This window comes from Erinaceus europaeus, chromosome 3, assembly GCF_950295315.1.
Source record: "Erinaceus europaeus chromosome 3, mEriEur2.1, whole genome shotgun sequence".
NCBI classification, from domain to species: Eukaryota; Metazoa; Chordata; class Mammalia; order Eulipotyphla; family Erinaceidae; genus Erinaceus; species Erinaceus europaeus.
This window is the reverse complement of record NC_080164.1, coordinates 25,811,729-25,827,483: the sequence shown is the minus strand read 5'-3', so window position 1 is coordinate 25,827,483 and position 15,755 is coordinate 25,811,729. Positions and strand designations below refer to the sequence as shown.

The 15,755-nt window shown below is 48.4% G+C and overlaps 1 protein-coding gene across 1 annotated transcript in view; it reads right to left on the bottom strand.

The window, feature by feature from the left end:
* The window catches only part of CRIM1 (cysteine rich transmembrane BMP regulator 1), a 179,642-nt gene that overhangs the window by 124,679 nt on the left and 39,208 nt on the right, over positions 1–15,755 (bottom strand). Inside the window, exon 2 of the mRNA XM_007521003.3 lies at positions 5,774–5,947. Coding sequence (XP_007521065.1) covers positions 5,774–5,947 — 174 coding nt within the window. The remainder of the gene's footprint in view (positions 1–5,773; positions 5,948–15,755) is intronic.

Sequence of the window (15,755 nt, the reverse complement as noted above, 5' to 3'; positions counted from 1 at the left end):
AACAGAAATCCAAAAATCCATGACCGTATTTCAGAGGCTTAGAGAAAAGATCAAATGAGTCAACTTACTCAAAGAATCATCTCTACTGGAAGGAAAAAAAAATCCTCTGCAGCATTCAGGTCCTGGGGTTTATTGGTTCCTTGTCACATGATCCCATACAATCACCACAAGAGGGCTCACAGAGTGGGTGTGACTGTCGGTTTTCAGCATTTCTAAGACCGCAAAGTGCAACCACGCCTGTGCATTATTCATCATTTGAGTTCCATGATTGATAACTTGATGGTTATTTTTTTTTTATCTCATGAGGGAGGGATTCAACATATCAATGATTGTCACTCGCTTAATAAGGTGGGCAATGAACCTGGGGCCTCACACATGCAAGTCGAGGACTCAAAACAGACTGAGCTAGCTCCTCAGCCTCAAACACTTGTTTTTAAAAACCCTGGGGGGGGGGGGCCCTGGGTGGTAGCATACTGGGTTAAGCACACATGGTGCCAAGCACAAGGGCCAGCATAAGGAACTTGGTTCAAGCCCCTAGCTCCCCACTTGCAGGAGGGTCACTTCACAAGCAGTGAAGCAGGTCTGCAGGTGTCTTTCTCTTCTCCTCTCTGTCTTCCCCTCCTCTCTCGATTTCTCTCTGTCCTATCTAACAACAACAACAACAACAACAGTTACAATAACTACAACAAGGGCAACAAAAATGGTCTCCAGGAGCAGTGGATTTGTAGTGCAGGAACTGAACCCCAGCAATAACCTGGAGACACACACACAAGAAAAAGCATGGAAGGAGCAGAGGTTCGCAGGTGGCCCAGCACTGGCTTATAGACAGACACAAGGCCTTCATGGCTGAGACTCTGAGGTCCCAGGTTTAGACCCCCGTACCTTTATAAGCCAGAGCTGAGCAGGGCTCTGGAAAAATATAACAGTAACATGCGAGGAAGCAAACAAACACAAAGCTGCCTCCCACCAGTCCCATAAATCCACTGCTCTCTATTTCAAGGTTGACTAACAGGCCTTCCACCCCACGACTCTGCTATTTAGATTGGGATGAACGAAGCTGGTGGTGGCCACATCTCTGGCAGGTTGGGTGGAAATGCAGATTCCCCTGTCCTAGTCCCGTCTCCTTAGTCAGGCAGTGTCTTCCATGGGAGGTTTTAGTGACCAAGGAGGTGCCGTCTGCACACGGCACCAGGTCTCTCTGCAGATACCCAGCAGTGGTGGCTTGGTCCTCACCGTATGTCCAGAGAAATGGCCTCTTTTTCCCCAGCGGACACAGCACCAGAAGCAAGAGGGGATTTTGTTCACTCTCTCAACGGTGGAACAACAGCTAAAGACCACGTCAGGTAGCACCCACCCCTCCCAACAGCCACAGCAGCTTTTGAGAAAAAGCATTCTCTGCACACACACGTGCATGAACAGAATTCTGCTTCTTTCTCAACACGAATCAGAATCAAATCCCAGCTACAGACAAACATGGCAGGTGGCACCAGGCGCGGGGAGGTGACGTCAGGCCACAGGAGGCATGGGTTACACTTCAGGATGTACACACAGGAGGCGGCAGCAGTTATGAAAGACAAGTCACTCATTCAATGTGTGGAAAAGACAAGCAAAATGCAAAATTAATCAAAAATTCCTAGAAACAAGCAATGTTTAACATAACATTCCAGTAGGTAAGACTGCTGTTAGTCAGCCTAGGGCAGGAAGTGGTAAATGTCAGTTAAGGCTCTAAAGCAAATGCTCTAGAAATTTCTTTAAAGCGAAAAAAAAGAGGAGCTGGATGGTGGTGCACCTAGCTGACTGCACGTGCTACTATGTGTGAAGACCTGGGTTCAAACCCATACTTTGTAGACACTGCTTCATGCAGTAATGTCTACAAAGTAAATTCAAGAACCCTGCCCCTTGGATTCCTTTAGCTCATCTACACCTGGTGATAAATCAGTGAGAATCAGGTTTTTTTTTTCTTTGAAGTCTCCAAATGAGAGTACCCCTAACAGAAAGGGCTGGCTTTTCTTCTGTGCTAACCCGGAGCAGACTTTTCCAGACTTACTCCAGAGCTATGCATGTCTGCGTGGGACTTAAGAAGCTAATTAAACCATCAATTACTTAACCAACTGCTCTACTTGGGTGGCAAATCTAATTTGTCCAGAGAAACAAACAAGAAAGATCCTGAGGGCTTGAAATCTGCTTCCCACCTCGTAGCAGTGGTCATGGCAACTCTCACCCACCACACCCCCTCCAAAAAAAAAAGAAAGAAAAGAAATTGAAAGTACTTCTGGGTTGTTCTTTCTCTTACTCCCCTCCTCCGACAATCCACCAAGTGCATTCAGGTTCCCACTCAGACCTTCTTTCACACTGTCCATCACAGCTCAAGCCCACCCACCTCTCAGGTCTCATGTACCATTTCTTTCTAGCAGGAAGTACTCAAGGAACCCCTCCTCACCGGCTGACTTGGATCCAGAAATGTAATCATTCCAGCCCCACTCACAGAATTCACACTCTTCATCATGATCAGCAGGGATGGGGGTGAAGAGGGAATTCTAGCCCTGTTCTCCCCACATTCCAGCCACCTCCACTGCTGCAGTACTACAAGCTCACCTCCTCTTTGGGCTCTGCATCCCTGTACGTGGCATTCACTCCCCACCCATCACTCCCAAGTCTGCCTCCTTCTCTATTCCAAGTCCCAAGCAAATACCCAGGCTTCACAGAAAACTCCCCTGACCCCCCCTTATTAAGCGTGGTCTCCCTGGAGCCCCCTCTCTTCCATCTGTCATTTGTCCTAGCTCTTGCCACATTCGGCAACAGTCTCTCATTTATTTTCAGGTCTGCTGCAACCCCCTCCTGCTTTGAAGGGAAGCTCTTGACACCAGGGTTTTCACGGCCAGAGCTATGCCTGGCACAGGCTTGGCAGCGAATAAACAGCTGCCGGAAGAGTGCAGGAGGAGAAGGGTGTGTTCCTCAGCGTGCTCTGCAGCCTCCCCGTGCACTTGGCACAGCGGCATATTTCTGAATTCATTAGGACCACTCAGTGTAAAGACCATTCCTAGTGGGGTCAGACGGTGGCGCACCTGGTGGAGCACACCTGTTACAGTGTGCAAGGACCCAGGTTCAAGCCCCCAGTCCCCACCTGCAGGGAGTAAGTTTCACAAGTGGTGAAGCAGAGCTGTAGGTATCTCTCTGTCTTCTTCTCTATCTCCCCCGTCTTCTCAATTTCTGGAGTCGGTCAAATACACATGAGAAAAAGTCTAGCCTACTCTCTCTGTCTCCTGACAATGCTGAGGGCAGCTCCCTGGCTAAGCCTGGAGTGGCCTTTCCTGAAAGCCCTGGGCAGCCCTAGGGCTGGAGCTGTCCCCCTGCCTCCCAGAAGACTGTTTCATTTGGAGAAACAGAGATGCCAAAGCTGTCAAACTCATGTCACGGCAAGGCATGAATCCTGCCCTATGCACTACCCCTCCACCGTTCCCATCTTTATCCACCCTGTCTTCCCTGTTCATATAACATCTTACTCTTCTAGATTCCTTTCCCAAGTACCTGACACACAGGCTGTGAAAACTTCCCTATATTTGATGCTTTTGTCTGTGTTGTTCTCCATCCTGGAATCTAGCAACACCCCAAATTCTAAACTATCTGGGGTCCTCCATCTTGGAATCTAGCAACACCCCAAATTCTAAACTATCTGGGTCCTCCATCCTGGAATCTAGCAACACCCCAAATTCTAAACTATCTGGGTCCTCCATCCTGGAATCTAGCAACACCCCAAATTCTAACTATCTGGGTCCTCTTCCACAAAGCCATCAGATAATTCCAGTTCACACCTGTGATGTGTGTGTGTGTGTGGGGGGGAGTAACTCCTCTCCTTTGACACTCCAACCTGTAAGGCTCTCAGTGCCTTATTTACACAGGGTTCATCTCCTCAGATGTTCCACAGGCAGCAGACAGGTGACCATAAGCAGGGATTTTCCTTCAGAACTGCTCCTCAGAAAAGGGAAATCCTCTAACAATCACTCCTGACCAACTCATGGAAGTGGCAGGCTGCCTTATTTTGAACAGAGTGTCATTCATAGGAGGTCCATTAACCTTAAATGACCTCAACTGACCCTCGTCTGAGATAGAGAGGCCGCAGGACAGAAACTGTGTAAGAAATGGGTCAAGAGATTTAATCAGTTCCAGTAATTATGCCCAAAGGAGTGAGCTCAAGAGTGGAAGGACTAGATCCCAAACGCAGTCTTTTGAGAATCATTTTGGGGGAAAAAAAATCAAAGCAGTTAATCTGTACACTGGAAAGATCACACGTGTACACCTAGCTCAGGAGAAATACACCTGCCCTGGTCTTTTGTTGTTGTTAAGACTTTATTTGTTATTCAGACAGACAGGAGATGAGCAAGAAAGAACCAGAGTCACTCTGGTACATGAACTTGGGATCTCATGCTTGAGAGAAATTGAAATGAAAGGGGATGACAGAGAGGGAGACAGAGAGACATTTATAGCACTGTTTCACTGCTTAGGAAGCTTCCCCCTGCAGGTGGAGGCCAGGGATTTGAACCTGAGTCTTTGTACTTGGTAACATGTGTGTGTGCTCAACCAGGTACCACACCATCTGGCCCCTCTTATGACTGTCAATTGTTCAGCTGTGCTGGCAAAGGTATGGGCTCTTGTAAAGGCTAGAGCTCTCCACTTATTTGCCATTGCCACTTTATGAAGCTTAGAAACTTCACACAATTTAAAAACTCTGGCCCTGCCTCACTGCCCTTCAGCGCTTGAATTCTAGACTCAAGCCTCAGTCTTCCCAATTCAGTCGCCACCCTCTCCATCTAAGAATGATATCACTTTTGGGGCTGGGGGGGAGAGTAGATATAAGCAAGTCTCACTCAGTCCTCTTTCTTTCCTCAAGAGAAACCCAGGGCTGGTCAGGGGGCCAGGCTGCGGCCCAAGCCCAGGCCCAGGACTCTGGTAATTCTGTGGATGTGATCCATAGCACCAGGTGCTGGATATATCACCAACATTCCTGCAAGTAAAAACCAGATTTCCAAACTCTCAACCGTTTGTCTAGATCTTCAGCAGAAAGGCACAGAAGTTACGCGCAACATTAGTAGAGTTTCTGTTGTTGTTATTCTACTGTCACTGCTTTTAAAGAATATACTGATGAGTGAGAAACAGAGCATCATTCTGGCACATGCAGTGCAGGGATCAAACCTAGGATCTTCTACCAGCAAGTACGGCATTCTACTACTGAGCCACCGCCTGGGGCCACTCGGATGCTGTGTATAACACCACTCCAGAGGTGACAAGCCCAGTGATCCAACCACAGTCACTTAAGTCCCTTGACTCCCTGGCACAACCAAACTACAGTCATCAATCATTACAGCACCAACTCCTCAGACCTCCTGAAGAGACGCACTGGGAGGCCAAACAGGCTGTGTGACTCTACTCCTATGCACCTGACTCATCAACTGAGCAGAAGGGACTGGTGACAGCAGGTGCTGGGCCCCTGCACACATGTGAAGCCAGCTGCTGTGCACAGGTGGCCCTGGGCCAGTCTGCACAAACCAGCCTGCTTGGTGGGCTCCCCCAACAGGACCACCCACAGAATTGGGCGGGCACCCTGGTGTGGACACCTGGTCAAGTCCACACCCCTCTTGGGCGGGGGGGGGGGGGTTGACGGCAGCAGCCTCTTTCTGGAAGTGCGCCCACGCCCAGGTTCCAGTTCAGTTGCTCCCACCATCTCGAGTGGCAGAGGCAGGAGCAAGCACTCACAGAGGTGAGCATGGGGACTTACCTTCAATCCTCTTCAGCGCTGAAAGGCACAGATCCTTCCTGGAGAACTCGAAGGGGTTGCTGCAAGTGCCCACAGTGTCGCACTCGCACCTGCCGTTGATGATGTTGCAGCCTGACACAAGGTTCTCGTTGCAGGGTTCGAAACCCAGCAGCTGGTCCTCGTCCCAGTTCTCATCTGCAAAACAATGGGTAAGCCTATCACACCGGCTGCCAGCCTCCCCGGGCCTGTTTGCACACAAATAACATTCAGGGATGTCACAATTAACATCATCGGAGGGTGATGGCTCAGCTTACCAAAGCTGCCCAGGCTGCGGTCAATTTTATTAACGAATGAAATCTGACCTTGGAATAAAGGAGGAGATGACGGAGCCCCACGGAAGAGCAACATGGACAAATGCCACCCTTCTCTTGGGCGGTGGTCCCAAAACAACAGCAGACCCTTTACAATATTTCATCTTCAATGCAGATTCCTACATACTCCCATGCTCGGCAGAATTACAGGAGTCGCATTTGTCAATCTATAAAATCTTTTCTCTAAAACACAATGTGGCAGTCCAGGAGGTGGAGCAATGAACAAAGCGCTAGAGTCTCAGGCATGAGGTTCTGAGTTCAATCCCCGACATCACGTGTACCAGAGCGATGTTCTGGTTTGGTCTCTGTCTTTATAATTTTTTTTCCCTCCAGGGTTATCCCTGGGGCTTGGTGCCTGCACTATGAATCCACTGCTCCTGGAGGCCTTTTTTTCCCATTTTGTTGCCCTTATTGTTGTCGTTATTGTTATTATTGCCACTGATGTTGTTGTTGTTGGACACGGCAGAGAGAAATCCAGAGAGTAGGGGAGACAGAAAGGGGGAGAGAAAGACAGACACCTGCAAACCTGCTTCACTGCTTGTGAAGCGACCCTTCTGCAAGTGGGGAGCCAGGGACTCAAACCAAGATCCTTACAATGGTCCTTGCACTTCGCGCATGTGTGCTTAACCCACTGTGCTATCACCCACCCACCCTTTTTTTTAAAAAATATTTATTCCCTTTTATTGCCCTTGTTGTTTTATTGTTGTAGTTATTGTTGTTGTTACTAATGTCATTGTTCTTGGATAGGACAGAGAGAAATGGAGATAGGAAGGGAAGACAGAGAGGAGGAAAGAAAGATAGACACCCGCAGACCTGCTTCACCACTTGTGAAGTGATTCCCCTGCAGGTGGGAAGCTGGGCCCTTCCCCTTTTTTAAAAAGAAGAGCAAGTTAGCCCTCTAAAACCAACCACAACCAAAGCAAGAAACCACAAGCTACTCATGGCTACAGCCTCCTGACAGGCTCAGAGACACAGAGCCAGTGCTTGGTCATGGGAGAGCTACAGCCTTAAGAAATAAAGCTGAATTTAAAGCCCCTTCTTCGTGGGTTCCAGTGTAGAGGAATAAAGAAAGCCAGGCACAGGGGTTGGTTCAGTCCTAACAACCCTTGTAGGTCCTTCTTACAGGAAACCAGATTTTCCCTCGGAATCCCTGCGACTGGCTATGGGCTTTCTCTGCTCTTAAAATTATCTCTAGTAGATACTTCATGGCACTCTGACCAGGTACTGCCTGCTGAATAGTCAACATGTTTCTGATAACTTTATCTGGAGAGAAGTCTTGAAAAGTGCTTGAGTTTAAGATACCTTAGACATGTCGCTCAAACTCAGGCAGGTAGGCATAAGCTTTCTCAAGAATGTGTCACTGTAGATGACAGTGTAAGCAAAAGACATTTATTTTTTTTAATAATGCCAATTTTTACTTCTGATTTTATTGAATAAATTAAATCCTCCCTCAATGAAAACATACACATAGATAAGCACTGACTTGTTATACTACCTCTACAGACATGAAATAAAGAGGGGGGGGGGACACCAGGTTGAGCATACATGTCACTAGGTGCATACATGTCACTAAGTGCAAGCACCATGACCACAGTTTGAGCTACATGAGCAGTGAAGCAGGCCTGCGGGTATATCTTTCTCTCTTTCTACATGTATTTCTTCTTTCCCTCTGCCCTATCAAATAAAATTTAAAATAAAACACACCTTGACAAGGGGTCCTTAGAAGGTCTTCTTTATAAAGAGCTTTGAGGCAGTTCTGTGCAAAGGATGAACAGAACATTTCCCGTGTTTTTGATTATTGAAGCTCAGCTTCACTCTACCTGACCAAATGCCCTAGTACTCCTAATGTGACTTTTTTCCCCTTTTTGTTGCCCTTGTTATCGTTGTTATTATTATTGTTGTTGTTGTTATTGCTGTCGTTGTTGGCTAGGACAGAGAGATGGAGAGAGGTGGGGAAGACAGAGAGGGGGAGAGAAAGATAGACAGCTGCAGACCTGTTCACCACCTGTGAAGTGACTCCCCTGCAGATGGGGAACCGGGGACTCAAACTGGGATATGTAAATCAGTCTGCACTTTCTGCTATGTGCGCTTAACCCACTGCACCACTGCCCTGCTCCCCTAACATGACTTTTATGTGCCTTCCTATCTAGCCTTTGCCCTGAAACAGTAACTACTATCTATAACAGGTGCACAAAGCAAAGTATCTTAATGAAAGGCAGTAGTAAAAGGTCTAAATTATTCTCAAAGGGAAAACAGTCAGGAAGGGACTGAAACAGTTGTGCAGGGAGAAGCAGGTAGTACTTAGTGTCTGCTTGTAACTTTAACTGACAGATTCTGAGATCTTCTCCTTTCTGATTGCTACCTTGCAAAGAGGACTATCATATTTACTCACTTCGGTGAAGTTTGCCAAGAAGGAATTTGGGGGGAGAGGACTGGACATTGACGCCTGTAACCCAAAGACAGTCTAACTCCAGCAGCTTAACAGCCTGTAAGAAGGCTGGGTAACATATGACAGATTCAAATAACAACAAAAGACCTTCTCTTACCCATCCTCTTCTGCAAAGAAATGTAGACTTGCGCTTTGATCCACCAGCTGAACGAACTGAACGGATTCTACTGCCACATTTCTTTCTACGATAAACGTGTCTCCCTCCCCTCCATGGGGACTGGGGTCCTTGACGTCATCACGCTCCCCAAACACCTCATCAGGGCTCTGGGAGCTCTCTCCCTGCCCTCCACCACGGCCACCCAAATCAACTGCTTCAAAAACCAGCCCTGCTCAGTGGCTCTCTCTTATCAACAAGAAAAGGCCCAAACTCCTCCGGGTCCTCAAGGCAGAGCTCCTAATTGCTTCTGCTACCATGTTTTCCACCAACCCCTCACATCTCCCAAGCCTGACTACAAACCCTCCCCAAAGTCCCTGCCTGTGTGCGCGCGCACATACACACACACCTGGAACCACTCCTCTTTCCCTTCAGATCACGCCAGCTTGAATGGCTGTTCTTTTGAGACATCCTACCAACTTTGGGCTGCAGCCAACACCTGCACACACCTCCTGTCCCCTGGGGTAAGGGTCTAAGTCACATTCCACCATAGTTGGAGACCAGGCTTTTTCTAACACTGAATCCCTTTCATGACAAGTTGTGTTTTGATGTTGTTGTTGCTACTGCTGCTGCTGCTGGGGGGGGGGGGGAATCACTGCTTGGAATCAGTTTTCCAGGGTATGTGGGGAGAGGGGTATCACATAACCAAAGCTTCCTGCAGAGTTTGGTAGGGGCTAGGCTTGAACTTGGGTTGCATATATGAGAAAGCAGGCACACTATCCAGGGGTGCTATGTTGCAGGCCCAAGCCCCAGGATTTAGAACAGGATTCAACTAGATAGATGCATTTTCACATCACTGCTACAGTCAATGTTTTGTGCTGGGAAACACATACAGATGTGCACATATACAAGCAGCACATCACATACAAAGCTAGTTCCAGGGCAGGCTGATGGTGCACCCTGGTAGAGTGCATATGCTACCATGCTCAAGGACCCCAGATCAAGCCCCCAGTCCCCAAATGCAAGGGAAGCTTCATGAGCCATGAAGCAATACTGCAGGTAGCTCTTTCTCCCCATCTCTGGATCTCTCCCTTCCCTCTCAGTTTCTATGTCCCGATTCAAAAGAGATAAATAAAACAGTTGAGCAATAACCCTGGAGGCAAAAAAAAAAAAAGTATCACCAGGAGGCACATCTTAAGGTTCTGGACCTTTGTCCTCAGGCTCACTGTCCCTCTCACAACTCCTTAGCTGCCCCATGCAGAACAGGGTGCAGAGGCGCTACCCTCCCACTGTCCCGGCTCCTGCTATTTTCTGCTTCCTCCTCCCGTGGATCTACCTCCTCCTCCCCAAGATAGGTCTGGGCACCAGAGACGGGTATCCTCTGAAGATGCCCAGGACACTTGACCATCCCCTGAGAAATATCACTGTGCCCTGCCTTTGTGGAGAGGATGCTCTGCCCCCAATTCCATGTCCCCATTCTGATGGGTACTTCCTCTGCTCTGCAAGCTGCTCCCTTAGCAACCGCTGCTCTCCATGACCAAGTGCTACAGGCGGCTGAAAGCTCCTGTCTCGTTGCTGCAGTCATCCTTGTTTGGGTGAAACTGGGGTTCACACAAAATTTGCCTCAAGTCTGTTATTCTCATTCAGAGAGAGAACAAGAAAGGAAGTGAAAGTGAATGAGAAAGAGAGAGACAGACAGACAGAGAGACCCCACAGCCCCAAAGCTTCCTCCATGGCCACAGCAACATCCATGTGGTATTGGGGCTCACCCCCAAGTTGTTTACACAGTGTTGCAGGCACCCTACCTGGTGAGCTATCTCCAGCCCCAGAAGATTCTATTTTAAAACAACCAAACAGACAGACAACCACATGGGTGGACTGAAAGCAGCATAGCAGGGTGGTTTGAGAACAGAAATCAAATCTTTGCCTAGGCGATTCGCTGTTTACCTGCTTGTTTGTTCTGACCAGAGCACCGCTCAGCTCTGGCTATTGTTGGTACAAGGGATCAAACCCAAAGCCTCTGGGAGCTACCCTGCACTTCCCCATGTTTGACCTCAAGGGTCCTCCATCAACCTGTGTCCCCAGCATGAGGAAGAAGGGTGTGGAACCTGACCAGGTTGGCTGCTTCCTGAGCTGGGGATGGAAACAGAACCAGCAGCAGAAGACAGAAGCGGTGCCCTTGGCCACTTCCATCTAGAGGCTTCTTTCCCAGCTGCCTCTGCAACCAGATGTGGCCTCTTCGCCTTGAAGTACAAGAGAGCTGTGAGCCCATAGCCAGCACAAGTCTGAGCCCCGGACTCCTGCAAGTCACCAGCCAGGAGATTAGAAGATACCACACTAGGTGGAACTTAAAACAAAAGGAATCACATGGCTGTTTGCTGTGTGCTCAGGACTCTCAGGGGGGCAGACCTGGAAAGCCCCTGGAGTAGAGGGTCAGCTGGAGCCGGGTCCAATTCCACATCTACCCTTGGTGCACAGACAGCAAACAACAGAGATCTACGCCTGGGACCACCACTGCAGCTCATCTCACTGGACTGCTCTACTCCACAGGCCTGTCTAACCCTCCCCCACCCCCTCCCCAACACATTAGTAACCTGGATGATGGGGGAGGGTGCTCACCTGGATGAGTACACTTACAATGCACAAGGACCTGGGTTCAAGCCCCTCAGTCCCCACCTGCTGGCGGGGCGGGGGGTGGGAGTTTTACAAGGGGTGGAGCTGCAGGTCTTCCTCCCACCCCACTCGCTCTCTCTCTCTCTCTCTCTCTCTCTCCCTCTCTCTCTCTATATATATCCCCTTTCTCCCCCTCCCCTCTCAATTTTTCTCTGTTCTAGCAAATACAATGGAAAAAAGTGAAAAGCATATAATTTGGATGATAAACAGACACAATAAAATTAATAGCTGGTGCTGCTTCCACTAAAGCCCTTTCTTTTGGACGGAGACAGGAATAGACAGAGGATACAGAGAAAGAGACCTCAGCACTGCTCCACCATCCATAGAGCTCCCTAGGTGCTGTCCATGGTATTCCCACCTGGTACTGAGGATCAAGCTTCAAGCTCAGTGACACTAAGATCTGAGTCACCCACCCCCCTCGAGGGCATGCCCTAGGGAAATACCTTACTGCTCTGTCATGAGCCTTGGCTTAACTGCAAGGCAGGGAGGTGGACAAGGACTGGCCATAGTCTGACACTGCAGCGCCACTGCTTCCACCTCCCACAGCCCTGGCACAAACACAGACACTTCCCTGCACCCTGAATATCACTTTGACCTCATACACTACCTGCAAAGGCCCTGGTCCTCAGGTGGCTTGCTCTTAAGAGACCTATTCTTTACAGAGCACAGTCAGCTGGCAGGAGGCTGCCCTCACCCTGGGTTACTGGTATCTCTTCTCCCAACAGTGAGCATGTAGAGTCACAAAAGGTAACATCTGGGAGTTGGGTGGAAGTGCAGCGAGTTAAGCGCATGGGGTGCGAAGCACAAGGGCCGGCGGAAGGATCCTGGTTCAAGCCCCCGGCTCCCCACCTGCAGGGGAGTCGCGTAACAAGCAGTGAAGCAGGTCTGCAGGTGTTTACCTTTCTCTCCCCCTCTCTATTTTCCCCTCCTCTCTCCATTTCTCTCTGTCCTATCCAACAATGATGACATCAATAACAACAACAATAATAAAACAACAAGGGCAACAAAAGGAAATAAATAATTTTTTTTAAAAAAAAAGGTAATATCTTTTTAATGGGACTGGCTCACATGGAATTAGAGAAGGAAAAGACGGGGACAAGGCAAAGGCCATGCTGGGTTTACATGCTGTCTTCCTAGCACACTCATGCTCTGGAGAGATCTGAGATGTTCTGACAGATAAAAGGTCTGAGCAGTGAATGAGTACCTTAAGAAAAGGCTGCTTGGAAACTGGGTGGTGGCACACTGGGTTAAGTGCACAAGGATCCTGGTTCAAGCCCCTGGCTCCCCACATCTCTCTCAATCTCTCTCTGTACTATCCAACAACAACAAAATGGGAACAAAATAGCTGCCAGAAGCAGTGAATTCACAGTGCAGGCACCAAGCTGCTGCTACAACCCTGGAGGCAATTAAAAAAAAAAAAGCAAAGAAAAGGCTGGGAGTTGGACGGTAGTGCAGCGGATTAAGCGCAGGTGGCACAAAGAAGATCCAGAGGGGGAGAGAAAGACAGACACCTGTAGACCTGCTTCACCTTTGTGAAGCTACCGCCCTGCAGGTGGGGAGCTGGGGGCTCGAACCAAGATCCTTACATCGGCTCTTGTGCTTTTGTGCTATGTGTGCTTAACCTGCTATGCTACCGCCCAGCCCCCTTCCATGCATGCAGTTTTAACGTGGTGCACACCACAACCCCATGAGCTTGTTACTCCAGCCTAGTCAGCAATGTCCTAACTAAAGCTACTTACTTGAGTCTTATCTGCACGATTTTCTGTGTCATATTTGCTTCTTAAATCCGACTAGAGTATATTCTCTCACCCCCTTTCTAATATGTGATGACCCTGACTTAATTTATGTGCAGGAGCATGACACCACTGGCTCTAGTACCCCATCTGTAAGATGCATGTTTGTGTGCAGAAAGTTTCTTCTTTCAGGCTTGCCATACCTTTCACATGAAAGATCAATGAAGGAAAAATCTTTATATTCTGTAAAAAAAAAAAAATGAATTTATATACTAATATCATTTGTCTAAATATTTTTTTACATTTTTTTGCCTTTTTAAATTTATTTATTTATTTTCCCTTTTGTTGCCCTTGTTGCTTTTTTATTGTTGTTAAAGTTATTGTTGTTGTTGTTACTGATGTCATCGTTGTTGGATAGGACAGAGAGAAATGGAGAGAGGAGGGGAAGACAGAGGGGGAGAGAAAGATAGACACCTGCAGACCTGCTTCACCGCCTGTGAAGTGACGCCCCTCCCTGCAGTTGGGGAGCCGGGGGCTTGAACCGGGATCCTACTGCCGTCCTTGTGCTTTGCACCTCCTACACTTTGCTTTTTTTTTTTTTTTGCTTTTTTTCCCCTTTTGTTGCCCTGTTTGTTTTTTGTTGTTGTTGTTATTATTGGCTTTTTTATTGTAGTTATTGCTGTTGTTATTGTTGATGTTGCCGTTGTTGGATAGGACAGAGAAATGGAGAGAGGAGGGGAAGACAGAGATGGAGAAGAGAAAGACAGACACCTGCAGACCTGCTTCACCACCTGTGAAGCGACTCCCCTGCAGGTGGGGAGCCAGGGGCTCGAACTGGGATCCTTGTGCTGGTCCTTGTACTTCGTGCCACGTACGCTTAACCCATTGCCCTACCGCCTAACCCTCTTTGTCTAAATATTTAAGTTGTTTTCAAATAAAATACATTTCTGACATGCAAAAAAAAAAAAAAAAGGAAGGAAGAAAGGAGGGAGGGAGGGAGGAAGGAAGGAAGGAAGGAAGGAAGGAAGGAAGGAAAAGGCTACTCTTCTTAGCACAAGACAGGGAGGATCCAGGTAGCAGAACTATCTCCCAGCTATCAGGGAGTTTGGCACGTGCAAATGAAAACACCAGAGATGCATCCTCCGGCGTGTCACCATCCCGAGAGTCCTTGCTCTTCCCCCAGAGGTCATCTTCTCTTCTGCCCTCGGCCCTGGTATTTGCACCCTGGGCTGCCCTGGCTCCCAGGCCTCTAGTATTACTCCCAACATGCCCACCTGCTTGTTCTGGGCCCACAGGCTTCCTGACAGCAGAATGGGGGACTTTCCAGTCTCCACACCCACAGGAGAGTCAGTTCCTCTTAAAAACTCCCCTCCTTATAGAAGAGCAATAACAGTAGAGAGCTCTCCTGTCTGTGTCCAAAGCTGGAGGCCCCTTCAATGAGCTGGGGAGTGTGAGGGGGCCAGGAAGACAGGCTGCCTGGGTCCTAGGAGCCAATGCTGAGGGTGGCAGAGCTGGGTCAGGGCTTTCATGTGGATGCTCATGGTTTAGTGCATGCCCGGTGCAAATAGTTCCACAATTTTTGCATGATCTGCCCTGCACACCACAATTTCCAGCTGTGCTCGTATTTTGACCATGGGAAAGGGTAACCCTAACCCTAACTCATTTGCATTTTCTTTTAAGCACAGCTGAGGTGCCAAAGCAAAAATGCCTGGTCCTTCTGCTCAGGGACACTGGAGCCCCTTCCTGTCACATCCATCATGAGACTTTAAATGCATATGCCAGTCAGAAGGATCTTTTATGCCAGAGGACCTGAGGTCTCAGTTTCAATCCCCAGCATCGCTGTAAGCCAGTGTGGAGCAGTACCCTGGTTTTTCTGTCTTTCTTTGCGTAAAGTGCAAAGGCTGGCGTAAGGATCACAGTTTGAGTCCCAAGCTCCCCACCTGCGGGGGGTGGGGGGTCGATTCACAAGCAATGAAGCAGGTCTACAAGTGTCTATCTTTCTCTCCTCCTCTCTGTCTTCCCCTCCTCTCTCCATTTCTCTCTGTCCTATCCAACAACAGCTATAACAGTAACAACTACAACAAGGGCAACAAAGTGGGAAAAATGGCCTCCAGGAGCAGTGTATTATTCATAGTGCAGGCACCATGCCCCAGTGATAACCCTGGAGGCAAAAAAAATAAATTAAATTAAATTAAAAATATATATATATGCGTGTGTGTGTGTGTGTGTGTGTGTGTGTGTGTGTGTGTGTGTGTGTGTGTATAGTAGCAGAGTTCTAATCCTGAATGTAGGGAAGGGGGGCATTAAAGGAAGTGGGGGGAGAGTTAGCTCATTTAGTAGAGCACATACCTTACCATCACAAGGCTCTAGGTTTAGGTCTGAGCCTTGGCATCACATGGAATCACCATGGACCAGGGGTGAGGGGGATTCCACAGATGGTGCAGCAGTGCTATGTTATCTCTTCCTCCCTCCCCCCCCCTTGTCTCTTTACCAGAGCACTGCTCAGCTCTGGCTTATGGTGATGTGGGGGGATTGAACCTAGGACCATTAAGTCTCAGGCGTAAGAGACTCTTTGTATAACTATTATGTTATCTACCCCACCCTCTCTTCACTGACTCTCTCTAAAGAAAAGTAAAGAATAAAAACACTGGCCTAGGGAGAACACTTAGCAGTGGCATTGTGA